The sequence below is a fragment of the Sitophilus oryzae genome, unplaced genomic scaffold (genome assembly GCF_002938485.1).
Source record: "Sitophilus oryzae breed Bouriz unplaced genomic scaffold, Soryzae_2.0 scaffold_1744_pilon_pilon, whole genome shotgun sequence".
In the NCBI taxonomy this organism is placed as follows: Eukaryota; Metazoa; Arthropoda; class Insecta; order Coleoptera; family Curculionidae; genus Sitophilus; species Sitophilus oryzae.
This window is the reverse complement of record NW_022146440.1, coordinates 1,268,552-1,291,882: the sequence shown is the minus strand read 5'-3', so window position 1 is coordinate 1,291,882 and position 23,331 is coordinate 1,268,552. Positions and strand designations below refer to the sequence as shown.

General features: G+C 32.2%; 1 protein-coding gene across 1 annotated transcript in view; it reads left to right on the top strand.

The window, feature by feature from the left end:
- The window catches only part of LOC115881898 (DNA oxidative demethylase ALKBH2-like), a 29,152-nt gene extending 7,684 nt beyond the window's left edge, over positions 1-21,468 (top strand). The window contains exons 2-5 of the mRNA XM_030899620.1: positions 1,172-1,376; positions 14,272-14,456; positions 17,606-17,769; positions 20,800-21,468. Coding sequence (XP_030755480.1) covers positions 1,172-1,376; positions 14,272-14,456; positions 17,606-17,769; positions 20,800-20,936 — 691 coding nt within the window. The 3' untranslated portion in view covers positions 20,937-21,468. The remainder of the gene's footprint in view (positions 1-1,171; positions 1,377-14,271; positions 14,457-17,605; positions 17,770-20,799) is intronic.
- Positions 21,469-23,331: the final 1,863 nt, after the last annotated feature.

Sequence of the window (23,331 nt, the reverse complement as noted above, 5' to 3'; positions counted from 1 at the left end):
CTGCCATTACTCGCTGACGAGTATTTGACACGCATCAGAAGAGGTCACGCAAGGCGTTTTCTTTCATGAGCTTTTCTGTGACTGAAAGGCCCGTGATAAAGGATACGTGATGTTTTCTGTCTACCGCACTCCGTATATTCAAAAATCTCATTGCTTTTTTGCCTCTTTACTTTTTAATTGTCGCTGTTAACTGAGTTTACAATTCTTCTCCAATGAGTTCTATTGTGAGCTTCCCACACATTCTGCATGTTAATCCCTTTTAAGTTTTCGTGGAAAATATCCTTGTATCTTTTGAGTTGTCCACCCGGCGCCGGCGTCCTCTTACCGTCTTCATAAGCTCACCGTAAAGCAGATATTTTGGTATGCGATTTTTTGCATTCTGCATAGGTGACCAGTCCATCTTAAGCGGGGTTTTGTAACCATCACTCCAATACTCTCGCAGTTAGCTTTTTCAAGGACCGATACGTTTGAGACGTGATGGAACCATTTGATTCTTAAGAGTTGTCTAAGGTGTTTCTGTTGCAACTTGTTTAAGGCGTTCATATGTCGGCGGTACGGCGCCCAAGTTTCTCCCCCTTCCAACATGGTGGGGATTATTATTGCTCGGTACACTGCAAGTTTCGTTTTTGTCACAACAACACAGAAAAAGCAAGCATAGGGCCGTCCTCAACTTTTGGATATTAGTAATAAAAAATAACCTTAGATATTTAACCAATATGTATATGTATTTTTTTGCGGGGCATTTCTCCCATGTTGGGAAGGCCATCTCTCCCGCAAGGTAGGGAGAGATGGCCAATTTTCTATTTTTTTATTGTTCTCTTACTATTATATATATTTACTTATTATATTAGTATCTTAGTCCTATTATGAATTATTATTAAAGATAGTTTAGGATTGCATCATTAGTTTCATTTAAAATTAACTATCAATATGTATTATTAGCCCTATAAGAAAAGTGGTGCATCTCACCGGACTTACCCTATAGACATTTTTTAAAACATCTTTTATTTCATGAAAACTTTATAATTAATACCACAAATAATGTCAAAAATTGCTTATAACAAAGAATTTTGTAAGACTATTAAAACAACAAAGATATATAGAGAGATTTTAAAGATATTTCTTTAACTTTATCCGGAACTGTTGTAATAGTCCACATTATTTTTCTTAGTCAGTGTGACGGGTACATTTCCTCAGGAAGCCTGGAAAAAGATTTGCTGTCCGTAGCTACACAAAAAGAGAAATTGAAGTGGATGAAATTGACAGGTGAAATGTTAGATGTCGATTATACCGTTTTATTTCCGAAACCTTTGTCGGAAACATTAATGGATAGACTGGAACAAATTGTCGAATATTACACTGGTGATCTTACAAAAGTACGTATAAATTGATTATCGTTACCTATTATTAGAACGTGATAAAAAAACGAAGATTATAAACTAAAAAGTGGCTTAACAAAAAATATCGGCCTATTGTATGGTTATACAATAATACAATTACATTATGTGTATCTATTACGATTATGTACCTAAATTCAACAATTTCCGAATTATGAAGTTTTGAAATGTTAAACGATGTGTTTGAGGGTTTTGAAATGTTAAGCGAAAATTTTGTAATTTCCGGACTTGATATAATCTCATTTAATCTATACTAATTTATAAAATCCTTAAGTGACTGACATACTGATTAATCACGATCCTGCTCCACAACAACCAAACCACTCAACGTAAGAAGCTCAATTTTGGCATACAGGTTGATTCTAGGGTGCAGAGGTTCGATAAGAAGGAATTTTTCCAAATTCCAGTTCCAAGAGGGTGAAACCACCCCTCAAAACCACCCCTTTTTATTTAAAAAACGGTCAAGTTTCCGAAAAAACGCTTAAACACGGATATTTTATTTTGTTTTTTTACATATTTTAACATTTTTTAAAAATGTATACAGGGTGTTTCGAAAAATCTGGTCATTGATTAATCACGATCCTGCTTAAAGCGCTTGACGTAAAAAGCTGATTTTTGGAAAACAGATTGACTTTAGGGTGTAGAGGTTCGATAAGAAGGGATTTTTCGAAACTCGAATTCTAAGAGGGCGAAACTATCCCTGAAATATTAAAATATTTTTTTATTTAAAAACCGGTGAGTTTTTCGAAATAACTCTTAAACACGGATATTTTATTTCGTTTTGGTTTGGTTTGGATTTTTGGTTTGGTTTGGTTTTACATATTTTAAGATTTTTTATAAATTTATACAGGGTGTTTCATAAAATATGACCATTGAGTAATCACGATTCTGTTTAAACTGCTTGACGTTTAAAGTTGATTGTTGGCAAACGGATTGACTGTGTAGGTTCGATAAGGAGGGGTTTCTCGAATCTCAAATTCAAAGAGGGTGAAAACGCCCCTCAAATATTACAACATTTATTTGTTATTTAAAAAACGATTAGTCTTTCGGGAAAACGCTTGGATGCGCATAATTTATTTTGTTTTTTACATATTTTGAAATATTTTAAGAAATCATACAAGGTATTCCAATAAGTTGGGTAATTGATTAACCACGATTCTGCTTAAAGGGCTTGACGTAAAAAGCTTATTTTTGGCAAACAGATTTTTCGAAAGTCAAATTCCAGAGAGATGAAACTACCCCTCATATATTACCAAGGTATATAATAATATCGCCATATTGTTTTTTCTCATGCTGACATAATTGTGAGAAAATTTTATCCAGTTTGTATGTTAATGGAAATTTTTGCTTTGCTTTATCATCACCATTACAAATGATTAATTTGACGCGAACGAAGTCGCTGCTACACGCTAGTACATCTATAAATGCTAACTTGAAAACTAATGTCAAATATAATTTAAGTATCACAGTTTCCGCAGAATGGCATCGTTAAATAAAATCAAAGATATCGAAATTAATTAAATCGAATTGTTTAAGTAATATTTTCAAAAGTCAATAACTCGGAAACGTTTGGTTTGAGGTACATGGGGTACGTTGGGCGATCTTGATTTTTGCTTAGAATTGAAGGGAGAACCGAAATATGCAATAATATACGGGGGTTCCATTACTTTCAGTACTTCATTTTTTTTAAATGGAACCTTTGATTTGCCACGGCTTTCTGACCGATCCTGTATACTTAAATTTATTACCCGCTAACAGATACTTAAAAACCCTGTAACTTTTATTTTTAACTTTTTACGGTACCTCTTATATTTAACTAATAATCGACCGTTCCCATACATATCAGCGATGACCCTGTACAGGGTGGCGCCTCTCATACGCCGCGGAGGCTCCAAGGAACTACAGTTTGTATTGAAAAGAAATTTTATGAGCACGTAGGTTGATTTAGAGCACATTTTAAAAATACAGAGAGTTCTACAGGGTATGCCCAAAAAAAAATTACATGTCAAAGTTGTGTTTTTTCTAATGGAACACTCTATATTGTTGTATTGATTTTCGGATTCCGGGGGAAAAATAAAGGTTACTTTTATAAGAGAAGTGTATGAAAATGTAAGGCTTTTGACATATTTAACATTTTCTAGAAATAAAGAACAATTTTTAAATTACCATAAAATCTACCTAAATTGTAACTTACACGGTATAGCCTAATATGTAGTTAAATTAACTATAGAACTTTAAATCAAATTAAAACTTGATCCAAAAAACTTATACAGGGTGAGACAAAATTAATATTGAACATTGGTCACCTTTAAAAGCATGTTACTCTTTTATTATAAATGGAACACTCAGTATTTTATTTCGATATTTAATGGAGAATTCATGTCTTCATGTCTGTTCAAAATACTATTAAGGTTGCCTACCCCTCAAACAAAGATTTTTCTAGATATTTTCATTTACGCATGATTTGATCTGAGTAGATCTTTATTATTTGATAAAATCTAGGTGGCTATGATATGTTTGACGTTACTTCAACATAGCTGTCTAATTAGTCCAAATTTAACAACTATTTATCATTTTGTGCCAGTTAAAACAAAAAAAATTCTCAGAAATTTGCCGAAAATGCATCAGAAAAGAAGAAAAATGCAACATCAGAGAGAATTGATATGATTCTATTAGTTGGTGAATGCAGTCATGCAGTGTGCATTCACCAATGCTCCTGATTTTATCTAGTCTGTTTTTTTTATTGGGATATATTATAGACAGTGTTTACAAAACTCGACCAACTATTGTCGACAACATGAGAGAAATTATTGTAGCTACTTTTCGAGGTAGAACTTCAAATACGCCTTTTAAAATGAAAAGATCTTTTTGAAAAGACAATCATTTTATGCAGATAACAGGAAAGAAAGCATTTTGAGCATTTGATTTCATCTAGCTAATTTATGTCGCATAATAATTATAGGTTTATATCTAGTTTTAATTCTGTAATAATTAAAATATGTTTTGAACGTGTATCTTTTTATTACCGTTGAGTATTTTACTCTACAATCTTTAATTTTTGTTAAATTAACAAAAGGTATATCACGCAGCCACCTAGATTGTTTCAAATAATAAAGCAAATGCAAAATAATAAAAATTAAAATATCTAGAAAAATCTTTGTCTGAGGGGTAGGCAACTTTAATAATATTTTGTAGGTATATAAATACCCCATTGAACACCGGAAAAATATACTAGGTGTTCCATGTTGTTGCTGGGGTTGAGCCCAGGGGGGGCCTAGCACTTTTGTTTTTTTAAAAATGAAAAATAATTTTAAAAACACATTTTTTAAACAGAACGTTTACATGAATTTCTCTATCAATAAATTTCATAGACTTGGTTATCAAACCGTGTTCCCGTAGATTACTTAAAATACTTACAAATTTTCTAAAAAAATTAAAATTAACACATTTTTGAATACAACAAAATAATATTAACTAAACAAAACTAGAAAACGTCATTTTTACTGCATCACAAGCAAATAAAAATTAATACTTAGCCAAGAGTCATAATTCAGGATTTCTCTGGGGAGTGCTCAGCTGTACCTGGGGGGGGGGGGGGGGCGGCGCCCCCGGGCACCCCTTTAGTTACGCCAATGGGGATTTACTTTTTACATACTTTAAGATTATCAGAGAATCGTCTCATTCACGTTTCCTAACATTTAATTTTACATTTTTTATTACTGTGTAAATCTGCTTTTTAATGGCGAACTTAATAACGTTTAGGGCAGGCTATACGTTCTCGTAGTGACTTTGCTTTTTTGTTATCAAATATCGTTTGTTCCCGTTTGGAAAACTTGGCTTCGTTTCGAATCCACCCTCTCCATGTTTTATTCAGCGTGTGACTACCGAAAACTTTCTAAAGGGCTTTTAGGTGGCGTCTTTTCGCCGTCGTTTAAGCTTTTGCTAATACTTTTTTTGCGATACGGGGAAAGGTGTTTTGAATAACATGTTTCTTTTTTATTGTTCAAGGTGTTTTGAATAACATCTTTTGCTCTTTTTTATTTCAGTTATCAACACACTGCCAAGCGACAATAAACTGACATTAAATTATAATATATTTTTGGAAATAAAATTATTTTTTAATAATAAAATTAATACACTCAGATCATTCAGATGCAAAAAAATGTAACGGAGAAATATTTGGTCAAATTGAAAGTGTTATATTTTTGTTATTTTTAGTCCTATTTTCATGATTTTTCTAGCAAATTGTATATAATTATACCAACTTTAGTTCGTAAACTAAGTTTGTTTATAAACTTTAGTATTTGGCATATTATACAGGGTTAATCGAGGGGTTGTTTTGTTACCTTAACTTTAAAACACCCTGTGCAATAATTTCGTTTGTAAATTTTCCTAAAATATAATTTTATAGTCAAAACCATGACTTCATGTCAATACATGCTTTGGTTAATTTTTAAGAGCGAAATTAACTGATCACGATCAATTTCCAATTTTTCCCATTATCGTTACTTTTTGATGTAATTTTTGGGGTTCCGTACCCAAAGGGTAAAAACGGAAACCCTATTACCAAAACTATTACTAATACTTCGCTATCCGTCCGACTGTCACAAAGATCTATCTTATGAACCGTTATAGCTAGACGGTTGAAATTTTTACAGATAATGTATCTATGTTGCCGCTTTAAGAACAAATACTAAAAACAGAATTAAATAAATGTTTATAAATAAAAAAGTACTTTCACTAAACATTATCTTTTAATTAAGAATTTTATATAGAATCTTAGGACTTTACGCTGCTATGACGTTGGAGCCGTAGTAAGGCAGGTTCGAATCCTAGTCAAGGCGACTTTTTTTAATCGTTTTTTTGTTAATTTTTACATATTTATTATTGATTTATACAATTTTTAGTAATGTGTTTCCTCATTTTTTTTAAAATTACTTATACGCGCGTATACAGGGTGAGTTTCCTACGATGTTCTCTATGGGTATCTCGGAAACTACTGGCGATAGAGAGTCGGTTAATATGTTTTTTTTGAAATATTACTGAGTTATAGCCAATTCTTATCATTTTTAAACAATTTCACTTAGTTAGCCATGGAAACACTATCAATCGTCGTGAAATGTGAAACTGTCACTTCCAAACTTTGTAAATTAAAATAAACAAAAATTATAAATATAAATTTTTCAAAAGAAGAAGAGCGTGGAGGATTATTGGTTTATGGTGGTATCGGTGAACGTTACTTACGTTTTCTAGAGAACGGTTTTCAAGACATGTTAGAAAAGTTAAATTTAGATACTCGCGCATCAATAGAGTGGTTCCAACATTACTTTCATTATGCCACCCAAAAAATTACTGAGTTATAGCCAATTCTTATCTTTCTTGACTAATTTCACTTAGTTGGCATGGTGTTCTTATTATGTTATGATTTATAACTTATAAAAAGACAAAATTTATTATTAAACGGTATCACTACATACACTTTAAGTTATTTTAGAAAATGTTCTATTCTCACAGAACGACCGGTCGACTTAATTAAACTTCTCCTGTACCGCCACTTCGAGTGCCTCTCTTAGTTCATAAGTTCTTTTGTAAACCTTGTTGTTAACTATACCGCATAAAAAAATCCAAAATGGATAGGTCAGGTGATCGTGGAGGCTCATGCAATTGGTCCACCTCTTCTATCCCTGAGTCTACATTATGATATAAATAATTTTTAACATTTTTAACATTTCTTTCATTGTGGGGGGGGGGGGTCATAACGAAAGTCATGTTGGAGCCACTCTATTAATGCGCAAGTGTCCAAAATTTACTTTTCTAACATGTCTTTGAAAACCGTTCTCTAAAAGACGTGAATAAAACGTTCACCGGTCAACGTATCCTTGAAATTGTATGGCCAAGAAAAGTTGAACCAATAATACTACACACTTTTCTTCATTTGAAAAATTCATATTTAACAATTTTTGTTTATTTACAAAGTTTGTATGTGACAGTTTCACATTTCTAAGAGCAACGACGATTGAACTTGTTTCCATGGCTAACTGAGTGAAATATTAGTCAAGAAAGATAAGAATTGGCTATAACTCAGTAATTTTGTGAAAAAAACATATTATAGCTTATATCGCTGAAAAGCTTAAAAAAATAGCGCTTTTTATGAAGTCATGGCCAACTATGGTTTCCATTTAAAAAACATATGTTTGTGTCATATGTCAAAAATGACAGGCTTTAGAAAAAATTCTAGAACACAAACCCATTAGGGATGTGATTATCTACAACTTTTATCTGAAAACTTTTTGTCTAAAACTGATTATAATGGAATTAGGGACACTTTTTAAAATATCCAAAATTTGTTTTTTTCGCAATATCTAGTAAGCCATGAACTTTTTCAAAAATCTGAAAGGCGCATATTTATGACTCCAGAAAACTGCAATTCTTTCCCCATTTAACCGACTCTCTATCTCCAGTAGTTTCCGAGATACCCATAGAGATCATCGTAGGAAACTCACCCTGTATATAGTGTCTAATGTTGTATAGATAATGAATGGTACGAAACCCTTCATGCGCGAGTCCGAGTCGTACTTGACCAATTTTTTTTAATATGACAAGATTGTTTTTGGTGACTATTATTGTCGTAACGTCACATTACGTTGCATTGAATACTATACCTATACTAAATTAAAAAAAACGTTACTAACAGAAAAAAAATGTAAAAAATACTCTGTATTGCCTCCCTTGGATGCTGCCTGTATACGTCCGTTCATACTGTTATTGAGGCTGCATATATCATATTGCGTTATTCTTTCCCATTCTTCTTTAAGGACCCAGCGAATTTATATTGCTAAAAAGTTAAAAAGTTATATTGCATAAAGTCGCTCTGTCATATTGAAAAATAACTTAAAAAAAGCAATAATATTAGAAAAATTCAAATTGTTGGTGGCAAGTTCATTTAGCTCTTAAAAATTAAACACGGCATGTACTGACATGGCCCAAAAAACAAAATGCTTGGGAGACATGGTTCTGGCTGCAAAATTATATTTTAGGAAAATTTACAAACGAAATTATTGCACAGGGTGTTTTTAAAGTTAAGGTGAATAAAACAACCCTCGATTAACCCTGTATAATATGCCAAATACTAAAGTTTATAGAAAACTGAGTTTATGGATTATTACAGTTGGTATAATTATATACAGCTTGGTAAGAAAGTCATGAAAATAGGGCTAAAAATAACAAAAATATGACACTCTAAAAATTTGACCAAAAATTTTCTCCGTTGCGTTTTTTTGCATCTATATTTAAATAATATAAAATTATAATAAAATTATTTTTTTATATAGAACAAGAAGAAATATACACATCCCTGATGAATTTATAGACACTCTTTTTGCATTAAAATATGTAGCACTTATAGTAACTTTTACCCTCAAAATGTTATTCTAATCACTAAAAGTATTTGGAAGATATTATAATTTTCTTATTTTTTTAAATTGAAAAATTAGTAACTTTTACCCTCAAAAATTTTATCCTAATCACTAAAAGTAGTTGGAAGAAAATTATAATAAATTGATATATTATTAAGACTTTAACACCCTGTAGCTACAAAATAGCAAAACAATAACACTAATTCACCAGAACACACCACAACACTTTACTTTTAACATTTGACAACATGATTAGCAAAACGTGCGTCCAGTGGTAAAAGTAAAGTGTTTCGGTGTGTTGTGGTGAATTAGTGTTTTTATTTTGCTGTTGCAAAAGTTCCTCTTTTATTCTCCGTTATTTTGCTGCTAACCAAAATTTCCAAACCTCAACGGTAATGAATTAAAATCGGTTATTCATATAGAATGTTTCGCTTTAAGAATTAAAGCTAGTGCTTTTTATGTAAAAAAGGTATTCTCCGTTTAGATCGAAAGGGTGAACGGTTTTCAAGATATTTGAGTTTAAAGGTTCCGATGCATCGATTTTAGTATTATCGAAATCGGCGGAGATTAATTTATTTAAAATTCCTTTACATTTTATCATTTCACTAATGCTAAAATCGTTGCTTCCTAATGCCGGGTCCAGACCAAGGCGACAAAATGTAAACTCGATTTTGAGACAAAAACAAAACAAACTTGCGACAAAAAATGGAGAATTCTGATAAGATAAACTTGAGACAAATTGTCCACACCGTAAGGACAAAAGTACAACAAAGTCAAAAGTTCAGTTGTTGCGAATGAATTTTATTAACCATAAGTGATTTCACTCTTCTCCTACTGTTGGCAGCAAACGCCATCCACACTGCGCCGACAGCTTGTCGTAAAATATACGAACAAAACATAGACACTTAGATCTTTACCGACTCGAGCCGGGACATTGGAAAGTCTCCCAATTTTGAAACAAAACAAAAATGAGACAAAAATGTCGCAGAAATGTATTGGATTTGTCGCAATTTTGTCGTAAAACATGAATGTTTCTGTCTAGTCATTGTTTTGTCTGCTTGGTCTGGACCCGACATAACATTTAAATGGAAATATTGAAAACCGTTTACCGTTGTAACTAACTAACCTAACCTACCCAAGCAGCATTTGGACGTCGGGACAACGTTGTGTCACGCGACCAAACCTCTGGGCGCAACGTCGGCACAACCTCGTGCCAACCCTAGTCTGCACTAGTTTGGAGAATAATTTTTGGGTCGAAACGACGTTGGTTGGATACCGACGTTGGCTAGAAGCCTAATTTAGTACAAACTGCAACGTTGTTTAAAATCTTAATTCACAGAAATACAAAACTAATATGGCGTCTAAGTCGCGTTTTATCCTAAATTAGGATAATTATAGTAAAAATATTATTTTTATGATTTAGTTAGAGACATATGTCAGATGGCAGTGAAGGAAAACAAAAAGAAATATTTAAGTGTGGAGGATGTTTGAAGATCATAATTATTGAAACCATAGACTTAAAATAAAATATAGACTGAGCATCTTATTCATAAATAGCTGGAACGTGCGGTCAGACAATATCTTGTTATTGTTGTGTTATTGTTTTAGGTTATAACGAGTGCGACACGAGCGATAGATAGGTTGTCTTTGTCGTAACGATCGTTCCCTGACGACTCTGCCGAGAAACACAACACTGTCTTTCGTTTCTCAAGTACACCTGAACTCTCCGTATCATAGCCGGGTATTTTTTTTTATTTTAATGAAGCTATAATTAAATTAAAAATATATCGTATTTAAACTTTTTTTATATTTTATTAAGATTTAGGACAGGTTTTTTAAATAAAAGTTTAGAAAAAACGTCTTAGAGTCCAAAAAGGATAAAAATAATACAATACACGTTATAGAAGAAATTTTATAATCGAAATTACGTAATTTTTGAAATTAATAATAAATTATTAATGTTAGTCAAACATTTACAACCCCTAATATTAATCAAAACAGAATCTATTCCACAGATATAATAGAATCGGCGACAGGGAGAGAAAAAAATATGATTGTTGTAATTTTTTTTCGGGTTAAGTGATGTCTTAAGTAAATTAGAGAAAACGTAAATCTGTTCCATTAAAGCAAGGAAGGTGATAGGAAGTGGATAAAATGAAAACTACATTTATTTAACTCGGTACTTTCTTTATTATACCGGGTGCGTCCCAAAAGTGGCTCATCCCCATAATTTTTTTATATTTTCAAATAAAAAAACAAGATTTAGTATGTTAGTACATGACATAAATTAGGATTGATTGACGCGTTCAATTGTTTTTGGTCACTTCCTGTTTCACCGGAAATGACTATAACTTTTAATTTTTAAACGGCACTCTTGGTATATTTCTACTTTATTCGATAGAAAATGACACTCTGAATAGAATGACATATCATATGTCAACTTTTGACATTCTCGCATATGGTTTAATTGTAATTGTAACACGCGGTTCATAACGACAATTTGACTCGAAATACTCGTACCAAGTGTGTGGTATCAATATATTCATAAAAAAATGCTTTTTCCAAATATGCTAATGAGTCACCCTTGTTCCATTTGAAAAAATTGACATATGTATGATTAAAAATACGATTTGTACATCTTTTAACCGGCCTAGACAAGACACGAAACCCATTAGACGATCAAAACTATTTTTCCAAGGCTCCTTGATTAAAACTTAGTGTTTTTAACAACACCATGGCACCCTGGATTGAAATTTAAAATAGGATTTCTTTTTAAGCGACAATATCAAAAGTTGACATATGATATGTCATTCTATTCAGAGTATCATTTTTTATCGAATAAAGTAGCAATATACCGAGGGTGCCTTTGAAAATCAAAAGATGTAATCATTTCGGTGAAACTGGAAGAGACCAAAAACAATTGAATACGTCAATAAATCCTAATTTATGTCATATACCTACTAACATACAAATCTGTTTTTTTATCTGAAAAAATAAAAAAGTTATAGGGGTGAGCCACTTTTGAGACGACCCGGTATATTAAAAAATATTGTTTCATAATGTAATATCATTTTAAAATTCTTGTATGCTATTTTAGATTCTGAAGATAATGTTAGAATAAACCGGAATATATTTTTAATAAAAACATTATTAATTATTAACAGGGTTATAATGATGATTTTGTTACAATGTAAATAATGTAATGTAAGAGAAAAAATTCAGATTTTACATTTTACTAAAATATTTTTTAAATAAGCGCCTTTCTACAACAACGCCACTGACTCCCAATGGGTAAATTGAGAGTTGCCTACCGGTCAAAAGTCGTTTCAAGACTTAAATGGATTATTTAAGTCAAATTTCTCGCAAATTTGGCACTGGCGAACCATATTTTATAGTTCTTGAACAGAAAAAGTCAATAAAATAAACACTTAAGGACTACAAGCTAAGAAAATGCGTTAATACAGCCGGGGAGATAGCGGCAACAAAGCTTTACCGCACACATGCGACACGTACTACAAGGTAATAAATGAATGAATAGGCTCCCTCGCCTCTAATCGGTGTTGTCATATTGTAAAGAACTTATCCTTTTTAAACAGTATCCGACTTATAATTTAGTAGCATAAGGACTATTTAATACATCTCTGGAATATTAAAACCTACTTTATTAAACTGTAGTATTAATATCTCAATATATGTGTATAACAAGAAAAAAAATATTGATAATATTAAAGACGTGACAACATAGGCTGGATGAGGAAGGCTCGGTCGACTGTACCCAGAAGTAAACATGTGTACAAAAAATATTGTCTGTCCGCGTTGAGATGTAAATAGTGTAGTCTATATTTTATTTTAAGTCTATGATTGAAACACTTTAACCGACTCTGTAACTCGTTACCCAAGGCCAAAAAGTTAAACGCAAACAACTTTATTGATAAATTTATTGTTTCTACTTTGAAAAATACTAATGGGCCTTAAAATTAAAGAAGTTTTAAAAATTTTCTTGAATTTTTTTTTTAGTAAAATGAGAATAATTTATTCGCAGCCGAAAAAATTGTTTCCGCGTGTTTTTTAGCGTCAAATATTTCAAGTTAATGTATTCAAAAAGCAGGAATTGCTATTTTAGGAACGAAACATTTTCTTATTTAACAACATGGCGGCTTTCACTTTGTTGTTTCGGAGATTAAGATGGAGTAGTTCGAGTAGTCGCATACTGGACTAATAAAGTCGCAGTTCGGCCTTAACAGGTAGTATACTAGTCGCAAGATTGCCTAATGTAGTCATCCTAGAGTCTAGCTTGTGCCGCCCTCTATAATCTAAATAAACGAGGGAGTGGATAAACTATCGGTAATATATGTCGATGTATATTTAAATTTAGTTTTATATGTACCTTTCTTATGTCCCATTTTAATTAAGTTTTTTTTTATAAAAACAAAACCAGCACTGAACTGTCTGACTGAACAGAATAATGAAGTGAAAATTTAAGATTTAAGGTTATGGTTCAATACAGTTGCAAAAAGGTAGTGACTCGACGTCTTACCAACGTAAGAATAAGGAAATCTAAACAACGTTGGAATTAGTAACACAGACGACGTTTGCATAACGTTGGAATAGGTCCTGAAACTGACGTCGGAAAACTCTATATTGTCCAACATTGTAACTACGTTGTCCGAATCACCTAACGATCACTTAAGCAAAAAGGGTTACAAGACAACGTTTATTCGACGTCGCAGAAGCTTCTACTTTGCTGTAGTACTAGTCCAACGTCGGCACAACGTTAAAAAAACGTTCAAATTTATTTTAATACCCAAGGTAGGGAGCTAACTATTTTTTGTAACTAATCCAACGTTGTGTTTAGTAAACATGTGGTCGCAAGTCGTGAAAATGCTACTTGGGTAACGAACTAAACGAAGAGCACCTTTTTTACATAAAAAGTACTAGCTTTAATTCTCATTCATTGAAATTACTGTATCTATAAGGACAAAAGAAGTACCATCAGTAGTACTCTCTTCCCTGGAAAGTACCCTTTTAGGGCTGTTAAGGAATTTTACACGATCGCCATGCGCTTTGGTATTATGTGTGTAAGAGTACCGCATTTCAGGAAAAACGGTTTACCAAAATGTTCTTAAAAATAAACAAAATATATTATTTTTATTATAATATTTTGAGGGCTGTAACTTCTTGGGGAAGTATTTTAGGGCATATATTAATAGGAATATATTGTTTTAATTTTACCTGTAGAATCACCCGCCGAAAGTTAGATACACTATTTTTTGACACCCTGTAGATATAGTGATTTTTTGACAAAATATGTCGATATGATAGGGTAGATAATTATTTGATTTTTATATCATTTCGAAAAATATCTTCTACAATATTTTAATATTATGCTTAAATTATGTCTAATTTCGACTAGTAGTAAGATTTTGTTTCTTTTTTTTATTCTTCTTTATTTTTACTAGGTAAAAGTGTTTGGAAAATGGCATCAAATTCCACGCCAACAAGTTGCTTATGGCGATACAGGACTAAAATATACTTTTTCTGGAACAACTATACCAGCAAAACCTTGGTTTCCTCTACTTGAATTAGTAAAAAATGTTGTTGAAGAAATTTCAAGATGTCAGTTCAATTTTGTATTGATTAACAAGTGAGTAACACCGTATGATCGAAAAGAAATCGCGTCAAAGACGGATGGGAAATGACAATCTATAATAATTTTGGTGAGGTCAGTTTATAAAAAATTGCTTTTTAGAATTTTGAAGTACACAATTTAAAAATCATTTTTATTCAATATAAAAATAAATTACAACCTTCTCAAGACTAAGTAATGATGTCTAGGGTTTGACCGCGCCAGAATTATCATCGACTATCAATATATTCTTACTAGCGCGTACCCGCGACTTCGTTCTCGTTCTCTCTCGTTCATTAATCATTTGTAATGGTGATGATAAAGCAAAGCAAGAATTTCCATTAACGTACAAACTGGATAAAATTTTCTCACATTTATGTCAGCATGAGAAAAAACAATATGGCGATATTATTATATAACTTGGTAATATTGAGAGGTAGTTTCATCTTGTTGGAATTTGACTTTCGAAAAATCCGTTTGCCAAAAATAAGCTTTTTACGTCAAGCAGTTTAAGCAGAATCGTGGTTAATCATTTACCCAACTTTTTGGAACACCATTTTATGCGTGTCCAAGCGTTTTCCCGAAAGACTAACCGTTTTTTAAATAACAAATATTATAATATTTAAGGGGCGTTTTCACCCTCTTTGAATTAGAGATTCGAGAAACCCCTCCTTATCGAACCTCTACATCCCACAGTCAATCCGTTTGCCAAAAATTAGCTTTAAACGTCAAGCAGTTTAAGCAGAATCGTGATTTTCACCCTGTATAAATTTTTAAAAAATCATAAAATATGTAAAACAACAAAATAAAATATACGTGTTTAAGAGTTTTTCTGAAAAACTCAACGGTTTTTAAATAAAAAATATTCTAATATTTGAGGGGTGGTTTCCCCCCCTAAGAATTCGAGTTTCGAAAAATCCCTTCTTGTGAATCCCTTCAAGAAAAAAACTATTTAAAATATTTAAAATTTAACTATTCCAGAACACTTTAGTTTTTTAAAGATATACATCTACAAAAAGCTTTGACGTTCTGTTAAAAGTTAACAGAACAAACAAGACCAAAAAAAAACATATTAACAGATTAATAGATAAATTAACAGATTTTTAACAGAACGTCAACGGTTTTTGTGGACGTATCTGTTTTAAAAATCTAAAGTGTTCTCGAATAGTTGAATTTTAAATATTTTAAATAGTTTTTTTTTCTTTATTTTTTGTATTTTTGTTTGCTTCCGACGACGGAAAGAGATAAACTGTCCGAAACGTTAAGCATTTTTTTTGTTCGTTAGGCAAATTTGTATATCTGCCAACTTAACTGCTGACAAGTAGTTTCCGTTGCATTAACGCAGCACTATTTACAAAAAAATAACTATTTTATTTTGTAGACTTTCTTGCAGTGGCGAAATACCCATACAGAATTTTTTTGGAAACCTGATGTATATTTCATATCAATTAAACTTTTAGTAACGTAATCGAACGCGCTATTTTTAAATTCATTGTTGCCAACCACGGACATATTTGGCGCCGTGCTGACTAAGGAATTTAAATTTCGCGCTAGTGATTCAGGTGGTAGCTCTGCTGTAAAAAATGTCAAGCTGCCATATTTACTTATTTATTTCCTGATATTGTCTTTCGTTTTGACACTTCAGTTTTGTATTACGAATTTTTGGTTTAAAAAAATAATGTTGTGATACTTTAAGCTTAAGAATGTTTACTAGCAGACCTTGCAGGTGAACATTGTTCTTTTTAGAATCTCTTTTAATGCGAAGTGGACAAGATAGCTTAACAGCCCTAAAAAATTCATCATCGCAAGTTTATTAGAATATTTTGAACGGGAAAGCGGTAGTAGGTAATGGCCATTTATGTCGCTGAAGTGTTGTTAAGAAGACGAATCTTGTTGATGTAAATAATAACTGTTTATATATCTATAATTAATTTATTTTTGTTTCCTGAAATAGTTTGATTTAAAGAAAATACACCCTACATACAAGAGTGGGCAACGCTGCGCCGGTTAAGTTAATCACGTGATTAAAAGTGTATATGGTATGAACTGTATATATATATATATATATATATATATATATATATATATATATATATATATATATCATTTTTTATATAAAAATAAAATTTGATATATTTTTTTTAAATTAAATTTTATGAATTTATTTATCTAAATCATTTATTGAACCTCAGTTCTCAATCTAAAGGCTCAGGTACACAATTGTTAGTTTAAATCACTTATAAACTAAAAAAAAAAAAATAAATAATAAGTCTAATTAAGGTATCTTTATTATTTTATTATCACAATTAAATAAAAAAAGAAAAAATCAAGAGTCATTTTTTTATTAAAATGATTACTTTTATACTAATTTTTTTAACATCTATTTTACTAAACTTTAATTGCATAAAATTAAATTAAAATGTAATTTTGTTAAATTTGCTTTATTTTAATACAATATTTAGTTTATCCGACTCCTGCCGAGTCCTGCCCTGTCATTTTTGCTGTAAATATTGTACATACAGGGTGACAATTTGAAAACGAACAGTATTTAATATTGCCTCTACAGATGATGACATATCAAGGGGGACAATTTTTGAGGCATTTGTTGTCGTGTTACTTTTAACCCCTTGACCCTCAGGGCACCTACCCCTAAAATTTTAAAAAGCAACCCCTATTTCTTTTACCATTTTTGTGTTTCTTATAGAATTCTACATAAACTGCATTATTTTTTTGAGAATTTTATAAGGAACACAAAAATGGTAAAAGAAATAGGGGTTGTTATTTAAAATTTTAGGGGTAGGTGCCCTGAGAGTCAAAGGGTTGAAAGTAACATGACAACAAATGCCTCAAAAATTGTCCCCCTTGATAAGTAAATTGACGTATTTCGCCAAATTTTCATACTATCATCGGTAGAGGTAATATTAAATACTGTTCGTTTGCAAATTGTCACCCTGTATACATAATATATCGTAGTACACCTGTGGCTACTAGATGAAACTGACTGGATTGGATATACAAATTATTTTTTAAGAAAAACTCTCTGCCAAAAAAAATACATAATTTTTTCAAGATAAAAAATGTTTTTGGATTGCAAATTATTTTACTTAAATGAAAATTATATCTTATAGAATTAAGAGTTAAATCGATCAAATTTATGTTTATTATAGATACAGAAATGGTTGTGATAATATAGGACCACACAGAGATGACGAAAAAGAAATTGATAAAAATACTCCTATTGCCTCACTCTCATTAGGACAACAAAGAACGTTTGTTTTTACGCATAGAGATGCGCGACTTAAAGGAAAATTAAAACGATCAATTGCCCCAGGTGAGTTAACAGTGAAAGATTGTTAGAATTATATTAGAAATTTATTTTTTCTAATACAATAAAGAGACTTTTTAAGAATAAATCTGATAGATGCTAATAAATAAAACACTAAAACATAACATGATTGCAAAAATATGCTAGAGAAAGTGTAAAAATAATTTGAAAAAGCATATATGTGGCGCCATCTTTGACGCACATTGAATAAATAGCTTGTTAGTGGCTAACGATTTCTATATTATCTATAAAATACCTAACATCGTTGTTTCAATTTATTGACTCACAAACAATATGCTCTTTTAATTTGTTTAACGAATTAAATAATAATATATAAATTTGAAATCATCAATTGTTAATATTCAATATAATAACTTATGCGACTGCTGCCATCTATGCCGTAAATATTGTCATATACATTGGTAATAAGTACGCAGTTAATGGCTGTTAGATGGCACTGGCGAGTAAACAAATTTTGACATGGAGGCGAATAAACAAATTTCAACGTAGATATCTATATCTAGGAAATCATTTATTGAGAGATATTCTGTGTGTTAACAAAGGAACTTTAAATAGTTAATTTTATTTTATCATGGTCTATATTACAGTTGTTTTTGATAAATGAATATATCCTAGTCGACGTATTACTTTGTATATAGATATTTCTACCTTTAATTTTTGTTTATTAGTACCTATTTGATTATTATTTCAATTATTTTTTCATGGCTTGTATTTTATTTATTTACGGAAATACTGGGCGTGTTTCAAAAAACATGTGCTATCACTCGTGGGGAGATTCGTCACGTAAAAATAAGATTTATTTTTCATATCAACATAGGTCTGATTCTGCTTTGTTTTGTAGCTACAGGGTGTTAAAATCTTAGTATTTTTCGATTTATTCAATTTCTTCCAAGTACTTTTAGCGTTTCGAATAAAATTTTGAGGGTAGAAGTTACTATAAATGCGACATATTTTAAAGCTAAAAAAGTCTCGACATATTCACCAGGGACGTGCATATGGGTTATCACCGGAATATCTGTCTAAACAAAGTATGTACGCCACTGACTTTTTTTTCTCTTGTTAGCAAAATAGGATAAGAAGTTTAATGCCGATTAAAAATTGTCTCTTGATATTTTGTCGATTTCGGCCTTCTTGATGAGATAAACGCAATTTTATTAATTTGCCTTGATCCAAGCCTAATAATAGCAACATTTAAAAAAAATAATATCATTAACTTGCGAAAATTTTAAATAAGTACTCACTGATTCCTCACCAAAAAATATGAAAAAAAAGTTCCTATAAACATGGGCATGGAAATGCATAGTTTTAGAGTTACAGGATGTTAAAACTTTTTAAAATTAGATTTCTTGTAATTATCTGAAATACCATTTTTTTTTATTTGAAATTGCTGTAGGTTGGACTAATGATTTAAAATTTCCGGAAAAATTGAGTCATAGAAAAAAACCGGGTTTTTTTCCGGAAAAAAAACGGAAAAAAACAGAAAAATTGAAATGGTGTTAAAAATCAGTGTAGAATAGTCTGATAAGGAAATTAGCCCATATAAGCCTCATAAAAACTTTTTCTTCTTTTTTAAAATCATTATTAAGTAATTTTAATAAAATTTTGATGAAAAATACACCCTACGTATCCTACGATACTGGAAATCCCCCGTCTGCACAATTGGTCTGCGCTGGGATTCCCCTATGAACGTCGGTATACGAACTACGGTACTCATCCAGTTATATGGTGGAAAGGTTTGTGTACATCACAGCCGCTTATGAAAATTACCTTCCGGATTTTAAATGGGCCTCCATCCTCTGCCTCTTCAGAAAGAAATTGGTCCTTATGTGGTTTTATACATACTAACAAAAGAAATATATTGACACAGGATAAAGTTCAAAAGCTGGTTACTATTCAATCTAGTTTAATGGGCTTAAATATATATGAAAATGGCAACTATATGTCTAATCCCAGATGATTTCCGCTTTTAGAACAGTCTGCAAACGTTGTGGATTTAATTCAAGATGAAGAAGAGGTTAATGTGGAGGCAGATTCAGATGCCGATGCTTACTCAGAAGCCGAAGACGGATCAGGATCGGACTCGGAGGAAGATCTTCCTCTTAGTTTTTTTTTTAAATAATATTTCTGTTTTTTGAAATGATAATTTAAGTTTGATTTTTAATATTTTTTTAGATTTATTTTGTTTAAAAACTTGAAATCGAAGTTATTTTTATATTATAAGAAGAAACATTTTATTTGATTTTGACTATTGACCCCACAAGAATGTATAATTTGGTTAATTTACGTTTATTTTTGCTTCTATAAATATAATTTGTGGTTTTTCAATTATACCGTTTTTTCCAATTTTTCCAAGGTATGTGAAAAAAACAGTAAAAACCGTGTTTTTTCCAATTTTTCCCGATTTTTTCAGAAGTGTTAAATCTCTAGGTTGGACTAATAGTTATATTGTTAATTGTAATAATATTTAATAATAAATTTAGTAAAACATATAATTTATTAATTTTATTTTAATTTTATTAATTGTGATTAATAAAATTTCGTTTATTTTATCAAGGAGGCCGAATTCGACAAAATATCAAGAGTAAATTTAATGCCTGTTATAAGTTTTTAACAGGCATTAAACGGCCTATATAATTTTGATATCAAAATAAAAAAAAAGTCAGTGGCGCACATGACTCTTTTTTGAAAAATATTCCAGTGATAACCCATATGCACATCCCTGATAACTTTATCTACACTTTTTAGCATTAAAATATGTAGCATTTATAGTAACTTTTACCCTCAAAATTCGAAACGCTAAAAGTACTTGGAAGAAAATTATAATAAATTCAAAGACTATTAAGACTTTAACACCCTGTAGCTACGAAACAAAATAGAATAGAACTTACATGTTGATATGAAAAATAAATCTTATTTTTAAGTGAGGAATCTCCCCACGAGAGATAGCACATGTTTTTTGAAACACCCGGTATATAATTTATTTATTAACATACTATTTTATCTATATAATTTTAGTAAAAATAGAATTGGAACCAGGCAGCTTATTGCTAATGAATTCTCCAACCAACGAGGTCTGGTACCACTCACTGCCACCAAGAAAATCGCTCCACAGCCCAAGAATCAACTTAACCTTTCGAAAAATTAATTCTTAATATTTTTTTCTTCGAATGAAATAATTCTAATTAGTTTTATGTTATTGTTTATTTATTGTAGTTTTAATTTATTTTTAACTTAATAAGTATTTGGTAGTTTTACCGCATGCAATGTAAACTCACCGGCCAAAAAAATCGGCCACTAAAAACTAGTCCCACTTTCAAAGTTGGATTTCTCGCGAACCACTCATTAGATTTTGATGATTTTTTTTTAAATTCTAAATTAATTCCTTCTTAACGGATGCTACGTCAGAAATTTTTATTCCGAATTTATTTTGAGCATATACTTCTTCTTCTTAGTGTGCCGTATTCATTTAATGAATGTTGGCGACAATTCTGGCAAATTCGTCTCGATCTTGGGCGACTCTAAAGAGTGAATGGGCATCGAGACCAGTCCAGTCTCTGATGTTCTTAAGCCAAGAATACTTCTTTCTTCCGATGCCACGTTTTCCTTCAATCTTCCCCTCCATAATCAGTTTCAGGAATTGATATTTGGTGTTTCTAAATATGTGGCCCAAGTAAGCTGTTTTCCGTTTTTAACTATTTGAAGCAACATTCTTTCCGTTCCCATACGTCGCAGAACTTCGTCATTTCTCACGCGATCAGTCCAAGGAATCCTGAGCAATCTTCGAAATATCCACATCTCAAAGGCCTCTAGTCGGTTCATAGTTTTTTGCCTTGAGGGTCCAGGTCTCCACGCCATATAGTAGTACTGAGTATACGTAGCCTTTTACAAAACGGTAACGTAGGCGTAGACTCAGGCTTTGGTTACTCAACAGAGTTCTCATGTTCGTGAATATTGCTCGGGCTTGTTCGATCCTGCTTCGAATCTCCGTGTCTGGATCTAGGTCTTCGGTAATCCAGCTGCCGAGGTACTTAAACTTCGGGACCTGTTGAATCTGTTGGCCGTTCACCGAGATGTTTAGACGGTCGATCGGGGTTCTGCCAACCATCATAGTCTTCGTCTTATCGATGTTGATTTTTAAACCGAGTCGCTCGCCTTCCGCGGATACTCTATCGATAAGTCGCTGTAATGCTTCTTGGTTATCAGCAATGATGACTGTATCATCAGCGTAGCGAAGGTTATTAACCGCGTAGCCGTTGATCTTTATGCCGTCGTCTGTGTCCTTTAAGGCACTGTCAAAAATGGCCTCCGAATACAAATTAAAGAGGAGGCGACAAGACACAACCCTGTCTTACACCCTTCTCTATTGGAAAACTAGAGGTGGTTTCATTTCCTACCTTCACCGATGCTATCTGGTTTAAGTAAAGCTTTTTTATGAATGCCAGGTCGTTCCTGTCCACCATTTTCTCCTCTAGAAGTTTTATAAGTTCCGAGTGGTTGACACAGTCGAAGGCTTTCTGGTAATCTATGAAGCACACGCATACATTTTTTCGCTGGTCTCGACACTTCTGAAGAAGAACACTCAGACTGAATAATGCTTCCCTTGTGCCAAATCCCTGTCTAAACCCAAACTGTGTGGTGCTGATCTCTGAGCATATACAGGGCACAACAACAAGACGAAGTTTTTTGCCCGAACTTTGTAACACCCTGTAGGGTGCAGCAGCTGTAGTAGCTATTGCATTGTAGCCTCATCTTTTGTGAGCATTTTGTTTTTTTAATCACGACATTATCTCTGTTTGTATTGGAGATACGCTGCTTTAAAACGAACGTCCCGGAAAAATGCTTCACAGGCAAAACTGCGATTCATCCGTGAATAGGACTTTAGTCCATTGCTCAATATCCCAATTCACATGTAAACGCGCAAACTGAAGACGTGCTCGGCGATGTCTTGGAAGTAGCTAGGGTCCTGTGGCAGGCCTCCTTGCAGACAAACTGTTTTCTTTTAGTCTTCGTCGGATTGTTCTCTCACTGACTTGAGTTCTACGCACGGCTTGTAGATGTTGATTCTGAAAAGCTGTAATTCTACGATTTCGTAAAGTATTCAGGACAATAAAGCGGTCGTCAATTGCATTTGTCTTCCGTTTTCTTCCGGAACCCACTAGCCTGGTGAAATTTCCCGTTTCCATATACCGATTCCAGTCATTTTCCGACACGTTCGTTCTAAAGCAGCATATCTCCAATACAAACAGAGATAATGTCGTGATTAAAAAAACAAAATGCTCACGAAAGATGAGGCGACAAAGTGATTTGATTTAGCAATAGCTACTACAGCTGCTACACCCTACAGGGTGTTACAAATTTCGGGCAAAAAACTTCGTCTTATTGTTGTACCCTGTAAATGCTCAAAATAAATTCGGAATAAACATTTCTGACGTAGCATCCGTTAAGAAGGAATTAATTTACCTACAAATTAAAAAAAATCATTAAAATCTAATGAATGGTTCGCGAGAAATCCAATTTTGAAATTGGGACTAGCTTTTAGTGGCCACA